Source organism: Megascapheus bottae, chromosome 14 (genome assembly GCF_031878675.1).
Source record: "Megascapheus bottae isolate mThoBot1 chromosome 14, mThoBot2.hap1, whole genome shotgun sequence".
NCBI classification, from domain to species: Eukaryota; Metazoa; Chordata; class Mammalia; order Rodentia; family Geomyidae; genus Megascapheus; species Megascapheus bottae.
This window is the reverse complement of record NC_143522.1, coordinates 3353710-3366430: the sequence shown is the minus strand read 5'-3', so window position 1 is coordinate 3366430 and position 12721 is coordinate 3353710. Positions and strand designations below refer to the sequence as shown.

Below are 12721 nucleotides of genomic sequence, written 5' to 3'. Positions count from 1 at the left end.
TCCATCCCAGCAGCTACTGCACAGCTTACATGGGAGACAGAGGAGACAGTGGCGTCGCCATGCTTGGAATATAAAGCATAATGCTTACCCAGTCCCCCATGGCCTCCAGCCTTGTCTTTAGAATGCTTTCTTTTCCCTCGTAGCTCCAGACATGGAAGGCCTCCCGTGGTTTCAACACTCAGCTTCTTGTTGATGAAGAGAAAGAGGACAGCCAGAAGAACCACGAAGACCCCAACAGCAGACAAGAAGCCAATAGCTTCAGGAGTGACTGGTAGAAGAACACAAAGGAAACAATATCAGCACAATTTAATCAGCCCAACTTTTGGTTCTAACATGACAACAGTTATTCAGAACCTCTGCTCTTATTAATTATAAGGGTAAGTATTTGGGGCCAGGTATGGTGGTGCATGCCTATAATCCTAGCTCTATAGGAGAAAGAAGTAGAAGGATCACAGTCTGAGACTGGCCCAGGGGAAAAAGTGTGTGATTCCAACTAAAACATGACTAAAGCAAGACAAAGGGTTAGGGCTTGCCTAGCAAGCATCAGGCCCTGAGTTTAAAACTCAGACACACAAAGAAGACAAATTCTCCACGAGTCCTGAATCCTGCTGATATCCCTAAGACTGTGCAAGGGCGTGGGGAGGTAGAAGGGACATTTAATCTGGTTTCTCAGATAACAGATCTAGTATTCAACTGGCCTAGTATTCAACTTCAAAGCCACAAATAGTAAGATAGAGATTCACCAAAGGTGCCGGGTTAGAAATGGCTGACCAGAGTTATAAAAGCAAATCTCTGAAACAAATATCTGTCTGAAATGTACCAAACAAGTAGCTTTCTGGTAGATGCGTAGATCCATATTAGCAATTAGGAAAAAAAATCATTTCCTGGGTTTTCACAAATATGCAACTATGCAATATGATGGTGATTGTCATTAGCAATATCGTCCACATAAGAAGTTAGAATTGTAAAACAAATCCTGTCCACAGTTCAGGTGCTAGTGGGGGGAATGGCGAATAGAGAGGATGAACGAGGGTGAATGTGGCCAAAACACTTTGGATGTACATGTGAAAGCGGAAAAGTGAAGCTGGTTGAATTGTTTTGAGAAGGAAGGGCCATAGATAAAGGAGAGTGATGGTGAGAGTCTAGACAAGGCCCATCGTAATCATATAGAGACAAACAAAATAAAACCCCTTGTACAAGTAGGTCGCATTTAAATGCTTTACTCCTGATATTTTAGATTTGGGAAGATAGAATCCCACCTCCTTCTCCCCTGCCTCACCCAAAAAAGAAAAAAAAATCCTTGAGATTTAAATAGCCCTGGCAAAATACTTGACAGTCCTTGTGCCCTGCCATTTGTTCTGGAAGACCTTGAGGAGCCTAAGTGAAGCTTTCTCTATGCTTCAGTATCCTAAACTCTAAACACAGACAGCGCATGCAGATTTATTTTGCTTTAACAATAAAGATTAAATGAGGCGACAGATGGAATGTAATCTGTGTGACATTTGGCACACTGAGATTCCTCACCCAGGAGTAAGCACACAGGAGTAACCATGTCCCCCAACGTCCCCCTTGCCCTCTTTCCAGGGCTTTATGCTATCTGGGAGTGGCCAACTGTGGTATGACTCGGCTGCTGTTGTGCTCATTCTACATTGCTGCAGGAATCAAACCCTTCCACTGGTAGTTCCACCCTCACCTGAACCAGTCCTGCTTGTTATGATTCCAGAGGAAGTCTCATTCACGCAGGAGACACACCCACATGAATCTTCAGTGACAGGCCTGCCTACTTGTACACTCAGTCCCGGAAGAAAAAGAAAGTCGAATTAGTCTAATGAACCAGGAAGAGAAAGGGGTTACTTTCAGACTAGAAGAGTTGAATACTCCTTGAAATGTACAAACACCACTGCAAGGGTACAAGGGTAATGAAAGACACAGCAAACCTGAAGTTACAAAAGGAAATTAATACCATGCCTAAATCCAGCCCTAAGAAAAATGGAGATAAAGAATTCCAAACAATCATTTTAAGGAAGACAATACAGCCAGATGTGGTTGTACATGCCTGTAATCTTAGCCCACAGGAGGCTGAGAAGGAAGATTACAAATTCAAGGCCCTCAGGAACTAAGGAGTGAAACCTTGCCTCAGAAAAACAGCGATAGGGGGTTTTAGCTCAGTGGTAGAGTACTTGCCTAGAATCTACTCAGCCCCTAGTCGGCAAGAAGAATAAGGAATGAGGGAGTGAAGAAATGATGAAGGGGAGGAGGGAAGGAAGGAAGGAAGGGGCAGGAAGGGAAATCATTTTTCTAAAAAATAGAAATTCTAGATGATATACTGAAGATACAATCACTTTGTGTAAAGAGGGGGGTAAAAAAGACCAAATCAGATACGAAAGACTCATCTTAGCTTTAAGGACATAGTTTGAAGGCAAATGTATATACATAAAGATAATCCAAAAAAGAAAAAAGGGTTGTTATACTCATGACAGACAAAGGGGTCTTTTGAGATGCGAAAAAAACTTACAAAAGATAGAGAAGGGCATTATGTAGTATTAAAGCAGTCAAAAATACAGAAATATATAACAATTATGAATACATATGTACCAACATCAAAGCACCTAAATATGAAGCAAACATAGACAGTTCTAAAATGAGAGATAGGCAGTAACATAATAATAATCCAGGACTTCAATATACCACTCTCCAGAGTACATAGATCATCCAGACAGAAAATCAATAAGGAAATAGCAGAACTAAACAATAGATATAGTTATAGAACATTCTTCCCATCAGCAGCAGAAAACTCTTTAGTGCACAGAGACAATCCTTCAGTGGGTCTAACATGCTAAGTCACAAAAACACATCTTAAATTTCAGAAGATTCAAATCACTACTAAATACATTCTCTGGTTGTAACTAAATGGCATAAGAAGTCAATAATAGAAAGAAAACAGGTAAACTCACAAGCGCCTGGCAATTAACATACTCTTAAATAACTATTGTGTCAAATAATATCCTAATCAAAAGGAAATTGGGAAATATTTTGCTTCATGCAGCATGTTAAAAATGTATGAAATCCAGGAAAGGCAAAAATCACAGAAAAGTTTATGGAAATAAATACTTACATTTTTAAATCATAGTTTTTAAAGAACTAATTTTACCCCCTTCCAAAAAATTAATACCAGCTAGGTGCCAGTGACTCACTCCTACAATCCTAGCTAGCTTCTCTGGAGGTTAGGATTACAAGCATAAGCCACCAGGACTCAGCTCTGTCCTATTTTTTTTGTTTATTTTTGGTTTGTTTGGGGTTTTTTTTGCCAGTTCTGGGCTTGAGCTCAGGGCTTGAGCCCTGTCCTTGGACTTCCTCAAAGGCTAGAGCTCCACCACTTGAGCCTCAGCACCACTTCCGGCTTTTTTCTATGTATATGGTACCGAGGAATTGAACCCTAGTCTTCATGCATGCTAGGCAAGCACTCTACCCCTAGGCCAAACTCCCAGCCCTCCTTTGTTTTTAATCCTATGATAATGATAATGAAGAAAATAAAGTCCATGTTGCAAAACGATGAACCTTGAAAACATTGTTAAAAGAATATAATTATTTTTCTTTTGGTGTTAATCCTGGGGCTTTAACTCAGGTCCTGAGCACTGTCCATGAGCTTTTTTCTCAAGGCTGGTGCTCTACCACTTGAGCTACACTCCTGGGTTTTTTAAAATAGTTTATTGAAGATAACAGTCCCAAAGACTTTTCTTCCTGGACTGATTATGAATCAGGATCCTTTAGATCTTAGCCTCCTGAATATACAGGCATGAGCCACATGCACCCAGCTAAAAGGGTTTAAGTCTTATAGCATAAGAATTTTATCTCAATGAACAGTTAAATGCTAAATGTATCATTTTAATAAAGGCTAGAAGAAAATATGCAAAACAATACAAGTTTTTTACTCTGAAAAGCTGGTTCTTTTTCCTTATGTTGCTATCTTCCATAATTTTACTTATTTGAACATTAAGAATGAAGTTCAAGCCAGGCACAGATGGCTTACACCTGTGATCCTAGCTACTCAGGAAGCTGAGCTCTGAGGATCATGGTTTAAAGAAAGCCTAAGCAGGTCAATTTGTGACTCATCTCCAATTAATCACAGAAAAAGCTGGAAGTGTTGCTATAGATCACTCAAGTGGTAGAGTGCTAGCCTTGAGCTAAAGGAGCTTAGGGACAGTACCCATGCCCAGAGTTCAAGGCCTAGGACTTGGGGGAGAGGGGGGAATAAAAAAGAATAAAGTTCAAAGCCAGGAGCTGGTGTCTCATTCCTGTAATCCTACCTATTCAAAAGGCTGAGATCTAAGAATCAAAGTTTGAAGTCAGCCCAAGAAAGGAAAGCTGGAGACTCTTATCTATAATTATCAGACAAAAGCCACAAATGCTTCAAGTGATCGAGTGTCAGCTTTGAGCAAAATACCCAAATGAGAGTGTAAAGCCCAGGGTTCAACCCATTAAGAACAAAACAGAAAATGAAGTGTAAGTATCGTTAAGTCATGAGACTTACAGTGCCACGATGAATCTGTTAACCTGAATATAGCAAGCCAAGAGTTCAATCAGGAAGCTAAAGCGGGTCTCAAGTTGTATTTGAGTCCAAACAAGAGGCTTTGCTAGCGAAGCTCCAAAGACATTTTGCATTGCACGTATATAAATACTATAGTGAAGAGCAAGTATTACACATATCATCTGCCACTGATGACAGGGACACATATGTCATCCAACTCCAGTGCCATCTGCAGAGTAACTCATCTAATTATTCCAGTCATTACTAAATTGGAAATCAGATGGCAGCGAACTTCGGTCACATAGTTCATGTGGAAAACTTCCTGAGAGTTAGGCGTAGCTCTGACATGCCACTGCATGCCTCCATCTGTTGAATCTCAAGCAAGAGCTCCAGAAGCAAGCAGAGATACAGTGACAAATACAAAGCATCTGCATGCCACACTGGCTACAAGCTCATGGATTCCATCCCACAGTTGTTAAAGGGGGTTGAAACAACAACAATAAAAGGCTAATCGATTGCAGTCATCTGACTCACCCCAAGATTACAAACAAGATGAGAAAGCTGAAGAATTGTTTAACAATATTATAAGGAGGGACATAAAAATTAACAGCAGTGCCAATAGAAACAATTAACTTGAAGATAATAGTATCTCAGGTAGAAATTTCCCCAGCACCACTGCAGGAAGGGTGAGGAAACTCCTTAAAAATGTGAAGAAAGCCTGGAACCGGTGGCTCACCTCTGGAATCCTAGCTACTCAGGAGGTTGAGATCATGGGTCAAAGCCATAAGACCTTTATCTCTATTTAACCATCAAAGAAAAAAACCGGCTAGAAGTAAAGCTATGGATGGAATGCTAGAGTGCTAGCCTTAAGCAAAAAAGCTCAGGGACAGACTCATGCTAAGTCCAAGCCCCAAGATTGGCACCCTCCAAAAATGAGTCTACCTAAAATCCTAGTATTTATCTCTCTCATTTCTGATTATCCAAAATCCTCTTATCATGACCTTACCTCTATTTTGTTCATCTCTTTTCTAATGTTTTCAAGCAATTCATGCAGAAGCCTAAGCTCCTGACAGCCTCCTCTAGGACCACTCAGAAAAGCCAGTGAAAAAGGTCAGACCGACGGTAAACTGGATACAGTGCCTAACACCCACATTGACTCAAGCCTAGACCGCTTAGGTCCCAGGGACGTGATGATACAGACTGTAGCACTGGCTATTATTTATTTATTTATTTATTTTTGCAGAACAGGGAGCAATGTTCAAAGGCAACTTGGGCAGGAATAACAATTGAGACTCTAGATAGCAGAACCCAGCAGGAGAGTTTGGAGCAGTAGCTGGCTCCAGCTTAGTGTTAGTTGAGTGCTATCAACAATACAGGTAAGAGAAAGCCAGAGAAAGAGGAAACCATGTGAGTAAAGGTTTGGTATACTCTACAATAGAGATCGCCTCAAAATCTCCAGAAAAGATGACATTGAAGAGTTTTTTGAGTCACTTCTTTACCTCTAGACTTGCATGATCACAGAAACTATAATTAATGTTCAAATTTTTAACAATCAAAAAGTTAGTTACCAACGAGAAACCTTTGCAATCTTAATATGAATGTGTTTCTATATACCTCCTCGGGACACAAACCCAAAATGCCTGTACAATTAAACTTAGGCATACAATAGTTATTTACAAAACCATAGAAAAAGTTAAGCCAGCTACTTAAAAATTAATATGAGAGCTTTGATTTCTTCTTTTCTTATATGATGTGTTTACAACTAAACAAAATAAAAAAGAACATCTTTATTACTTAGGGAAGCATATTGTTTTGTCAATGTTTTAATGTATGGGATTTCTATAACCTTGATAGCCATTATATATAGATAATTATTTTCCTAAAATTTTCTACAACTATAAAATATTCAAAATATATAAAGTGGGGAAAATGAGTAGTTACAGTTAAATGTTCTTACTAGTAATCGCTAAGAAGGGTATGTTAAGTGCATATTCAAACAAATCCTTTGGAAGTAAAAAATAGACCTTTCAAAAAAAACCCAGGAAAGTAGTTTAATGAAACCTAAGTGAGATTTTAACATGTTCCAAAATAAAACATAGCAACATATGGAGTCACTAGCAACCAATCATTTCTTAAAACACTTGAGAATACAGCATTTGAAGGGGGTGTAGTCAGGGGGTGCTATCTTTAATATAGCAATATAAGTGTGTGTTGAAATGTGTCCATCTTCTGAAAACTAAGTAGGCTAACCTATCTGCCACACATGTTTAAATGTAAATTTTCACACAGCATTCACACACACACACACACACTTTAGATGCCAAAAATTATTTACAAGCTTTATCTTCTTTCCCTTAACTGGCTCAATATCAACTTTAAAATAGCACTGGATGGATACAGCAGAAATGCACCAATGGAACTACAGAAGGAATCTTTGAGGCCTTGAGACTTTACTCACTCATCTGAGTTTCCCTTGGATACTTCAGCTATTTTCCACTCTCCCTGAATATTCTACATCTCCCCAGATGGTGTGGAATATAGAAAAAGAATCAAAAGGAATTAGGTGTTTTTGCCAGATTATAAATTCATAGACAACATTTTTGGATTGTTGGATTTTTTTTTTTTTGCCAGTCCTGGGGCTGGAGCTCAGAGCCTGGGCACTTGAGCTTTCTCAAGGCTAGCTCTCTTCCACTTAAGCCATAGAGCCACTTCCACCTTTTCCTGGGTATGTGGCACTGAGGAATCGAACCCAGGGTTTCGTGCGTGATAGGGAAGCACACTACCACTAGGCCATACTCCTGGCCCAGATTGTTGGATGTTTTAATGGTGTGTTCTTGTAGCTGTGTACAAACCATCAATGTGTAGGCCTTGACCACTTTATGTCCTTTAAAAAAGACACTTACTTAACCCTGCCCTGCACAAAAGTCAATTAAAAAAAAAAGGATCAAAATCTCAGTGTAACACAGGAAACTTTTAAACCACCAGAGGAAAATATAGGGAAACTATAGTTACAAGCACCAACTTTGTGAATAAGACTAATGGCTCTTCATCCATCAAGGAATTAATAAAGAGTATATATAAAGAGCTCAAGAAATTGAACACTAAAACAAATAACTTAAAAAATGAGTTGAACAAATAGTTCCCAAAAGAAGAACTGCCATTTCATATATGAAGAAATAGTCAGTATGCTTGGGTATAAAGAAAATTCAAATTCAAATGACACTGGGATTCTCTCTCGCCCCAGTCAGAATGACAATCATCACAAAAACGAATAGCCAGGCACAGTGGCTCACACCTGTAACCCTACCTACTCAGGAGGCTGAGATCTGAGGATCAAGGTTCAAAGCCAGCTCAGGCACAAAAGTCCATGAGGCTCTTTATTTTAAATATATATATATATACTTTTTAATTGTAATTAATAGAAGGGTTCCATTATATTTGCCAGAGAGAAGATGCATTACTTCACAAACATTGCTACCCTTTATGTTTTTGTCCCCCCTTCCCTCCCCCACTCCCCTCCCCTCATCTTGTTTAAGTCCGTTGAGACTCGTATCTCCAATTAACCACCAGAAAACTGGAAGTGGCTCTGTGGCTCAAGGAGTAGGGCAGTAGCCTTGAGCTGAAGAGCTCAGCGACAACACACAGGCCCAGAGTTCAAGCCCCCAACCCACAAACAAAAAACAAACAGCAAATGCTGATGAAAACGTAAGGCAAAGAAATCTTCATGCACTGCTAGTGTCCTATAAACTAGTACAGCCCCTATGGAATGTAGTATAGAATTTCTTTAATAAAAACTACCATGAGGTCCTAGTATACCTGAAATAAAGCCAGCATACAACAGATATATGTACATCTATGTTTACAGCTGCACTATTCAAAACAGCCAAAGGATAAAATTATGTCACTTGCAGGAAAATAGATGAAACTAGAGATCATGTTAAGGTAAATAATTATGAATATTATCAAAGTACATGACACAGATGCATGCATGGGAACTATCTCAACGAAACCCCTCACATCATATAATATGCAATAACAAAAAATGAAACAGTCAAGCTTAATCAGTTGTCATGGGGATATCATTCATTATCATTTGAACATTGCTAACCTTAATATAATTGTGTGATAAAATTGGGAACATATGACAAATAAAAGCAGATCAGAAATATATAATTCATGTTTTCATAGGATTATTGTTGAATCAATGGGCAGTTTGACTTTCCATTAAAAATATTTTTGTAAATGAGAAATTCTCAGACAATTCTACTTCAGATCAATAAACTGTTTTAGAAAAAAGATATCCAACTTTCTTCTACTGTCCAAAACAAACACATTGTAAGAACATTTGGAGTGAAATACAATTTTGATTTGTTTATAATTTCTTTATTTTCAACTCACAGAAGACTGCCCACACAATGAGACTGAACTTTTACAAGAATTGTTTCTCACTAATCCAATATACTTTTAAAAAATATGTTCCTAGCAACAAGGCAATTAAACATTTCTAATGATTATTATGAAACTCTTTAATTTTAACATTATCCCCCAAGTAGTAAGTACACTATGTATTCAAATTGCTTAGACAGGAAATTTCTACAATCTAGAAATTGTAGATTTAAAGGTCCCTGGGATCCCAAATTTCACGAATAACACTATTTTTTTTGGGGGGGGGCCAGTCCTGACTTGAACTCAGGGCCTAAGCATTGTCCTTGAGCTTTCTCAAGGTTAGAGCTCTACCACTTGAGCCACAGCACCACTTCAGGCTTTTTCTATGTACCAAGGAATTGAACCCACCCCCCACCCCCCACCCCCCCGTCTTTGTGCATACCAGGCAAGCACTCTACCAGTAGGCCAAACTCTCTACCTCATTGTGCCAGTACTGGAACTTGGATCTCTAAACCTCATACTCCTACTTAGCTTTTTTGCTCAAGACCATACCTCCCTCCACCTCATGCTTAAAAAAAAAAAACAAAAAAACAACTGGTTAATTAGAGACAAAAGTCTCTCATATTTGTCTGGGTTGGCTCTGAACCTTGAACCTTGAGCCTCCAGAGTAGACAGGATTACAGGCTTGTGACACCAGTGCCTGACAGCTCAATACTATTCTTTGTGTAAGGAAGTTATCTGTTGGCCAGGAGTTTGGCCTACTGGTAGAGTGCTTGCCTATCATCAACTCCTCAGTACCACATACACAGAAAAAACCAGAAGGGACGCTGTGGCTCAAGTGGTGGAGCGCTATCCTGGAGGAATGCCCAAGGATAATGGCACAGGCCCTGAGTTCAAGCCCCAGGACTGGCAAAAAAAAAAAAAAAAAAGAAAGAAAGAAAGAAAAGTTGCCTGACCATGAAGATACAAGTTCACCTAATTTATTGGGAATGTCAATCCACTCACTTTCCAGTCAAGAGTAAAAATATATGACTCCAACAGTAAAGTCAATTATCCCGTGTTAGCATTCTTTTTGAAAGCCCAGACCACATGATAGCCACTTAGTAACAACAAAGGAACAAAACTGTTGTATTATTCAAATACAATAGGAACCTTTTACCTATTTTGATGTTTTAGAAGTTTCTTCCTAAGGAGAAGCTCCTCTAGAGTTAAATTCTGAATAAAACCCTCTTCTAAAACAGATGGGATTCTAATCAATTCTCAGATTTCTCTACTAGAAGTATTTACTGGTTCTTTTTAATTACAAAAAAAAAAAAAAGAACGAAAAGGAAAGACACCATAAATTGTTTTACTGTCTGTGCTAATTTCATTTCATTATATCCTTGGAGGAAGGTCTTATTTTCCCACTGGTTCCCATGGCATTTTTCATTATCAGCTGCTAATTGTCTAGCATTCACATAGGACTGTGAACCAAGTGGGCTGCTGCGTAGGCTGCAGTTCTAGGGGAAGCTGAGCAGCCATAGGATTCGGCATTGTTATTATTGTGACACATTAGAAAATTTCCACCCACTTACGTGCCCACATCAACCTGCTACACATCACTCGTACCCACAGGGGCTGGGCACTGAAGCAGGGGAGGCCATCTGTACCAGGCATGCTACTTAGTGATTATCATCAAGCATCAAGGGAGATTACACAGGGCCAAACGGGTGCAGCTGTGAAAGCCAGAAGTCTGGCTCTATGTAGCAGACGTGAGTGCTGCGCTTAAAACACAGCTCTGACAGGCCGGCCCAATGGGCTTCTTTGATTCCCAACCTTAAGCACAACTATCTGACTTAGCCCAACGACTGCCTCGAACTTCTCCCATTTACACCGCCAGACTCAAGGACAATTTAGAGAGATCTAAATAACTGTGCTGAGATGTAAAGAGATTGGAGACTTGAAACAGGTTTTTGAGATGTATTGCTTCTTGAAATTTCTCCCCAGTGGGGATTTGGATATTGGGGGCTAATTACATTTACTTCATGCATTAAGAAAGTGCAAAAAAAAAAAAAAAAACCAAAAGGGGCTATTAACAATGTGTAACACTTTACACAGTTAAGTCAAAAGGGAGTTGTAAAAGTCTTTTAATTCACAAAAATAAAGGGCTATAAAAGTAAGACTCTAGGAAACAAAGGTGTTTTTAACCAGGTGCTTTGCAGATACCATGTTGGAAAATGAAATGAAGCTCTGGTTTCATGGACAACTGTGTGTTTCTCCTTTTCACAGTGTTCCTCAGGACACTTCTAAAAAGTATAGAACCACCTTTGAAAGATCAGTTACACACAGTGACAAAGACCTGAGCTTCATATATGGATTATGCAGGAACCTTCAAAGGTGTAAAACACGGAAGATGGGAACATGACTTCAAGCTACCTCCTACCAGACCACCACAATCCTGATTTTCTTCTCAAGCTTTGCCACAGAAGTGATGACACCTCAAATTCACCCACAGGGACTTTATCACTTGTGTACTGGCTCATTCCAATCAAAACAGTAAGAGCCTGAAAAGCAGAAAGGCACCAGAGATATATGTAACAAACAACAACAAAAAAAACCCCACTAGCTCTGAATTAAGAAGTTCTGGTTCAGTACTGCATTACTTAAGTCAATAATCAGAGTGCTGTGAGGTCCTGAGGGCAGTGCTGTCTCCTGACTGGTTCCGGAAGGAATAGTTGTGACAAAATAGAATACCAATGTGTATACTATAATGATCATTCCTAGTCCAGAAGCTAGAAAGCTAGATCCACTCTCACATCTAGGGATGGATTGCCTGTGGTAAGATCACCAAGGGTTGCCTCCTAAGCAACAAATAAGACCAAGAAATGTTGGATTCCCTCAAGGCTTCATTTTGTATTCCCCTACTAGGTAGATCACTACTGGGTAAGTAACTTTGCTAAGTTCTCTCAAGAACTCCCTTACTCAAATTCCATAAGGTTCCTTAAAAACAGAACATCCTAGCTGGGTCCCAGTGGCTGGCTTCTCAGGAGGCTGAGATGTGATGATCACAGTTCAAAGCCCAGGCAGAATAATCTATGTAATTCTTATGTTCAATTCAATACCACAAAGCTGTACGTAGAGATGTGGCTCAAGTGGTAGAATGGTAATCTTGAGCAAAAGTTCAGGGATAGTGCCCACTCTGAGTTCAAGCCCTAGGACTGGCAAGAAGAGAGAGAGAGGGGGGGGGCAGAGAGAGGCAGAGAGACAGAGAGAGAGACAGAGACAGACAGAGAGACAGAGACAGAGAGACAGAGAGACAGAGACAGAGACAGAGAGAGAAGTGCTGCTGTGGCTCAAATGGTAGAGTGCCCACCTTGAGCACAAAACCTTGAGGTTCAAGGACAGCATCCAGAACCTGAGTTCAAGCCTTAGGTCCAGAAAACAAACCAACTATACAAACAATTAATTATAAAGGGATAGTGGTTTCACTGTTACTACTTTACATATATAATATATAAAGCCTTGATGGACATAACAGAGGTGAGCAGGGAGGTGTAACTTTGAGAGAATATTTGAAATAATAGGAGCAGAACCTTTATATGATTCTGATGATGACTTAGATATATAGAAAGCAAAGTTAAAGAACAAACCTTCGGGCCGGGAGTTTGGCCCAGTAGTAGAGTGCTGGCCTACTATGCATGCAGGCCCAGGTTTGGTTCCTCCATACCACATACATAGAAAAGGCCAGAAGTGGTGCTGTGACTCAAGTTGTAGAGTTCTAGCCTCAAGAAAGCCCAAGGACAGTCCTCAGGCCCTGAGTTCAAGCCC

The 12721-nt window shown here is 39.7% G+C and overlaps 1 protein-coding gene across 1 annotated transcript in view; it reads right to left on the bottom strand.

Moving 5' to 3' along the window:
- Positions 1–12721, bottom strand: part of Syt16 (synaptotagmin 16) — a 204189-nt gene that overhangs the window by 106045 nt on the left and 85423 nt on the right. Inside the window, exon 2 of the mRNA XM_090344242.1 lies at positions 89–268. Coding sequence (XP_090200368.1) covers positions 89–268 — 180 coding nt within the window. The remainder of the gene's footprint in view (positions 1–88; positions 269–12721) is intronic.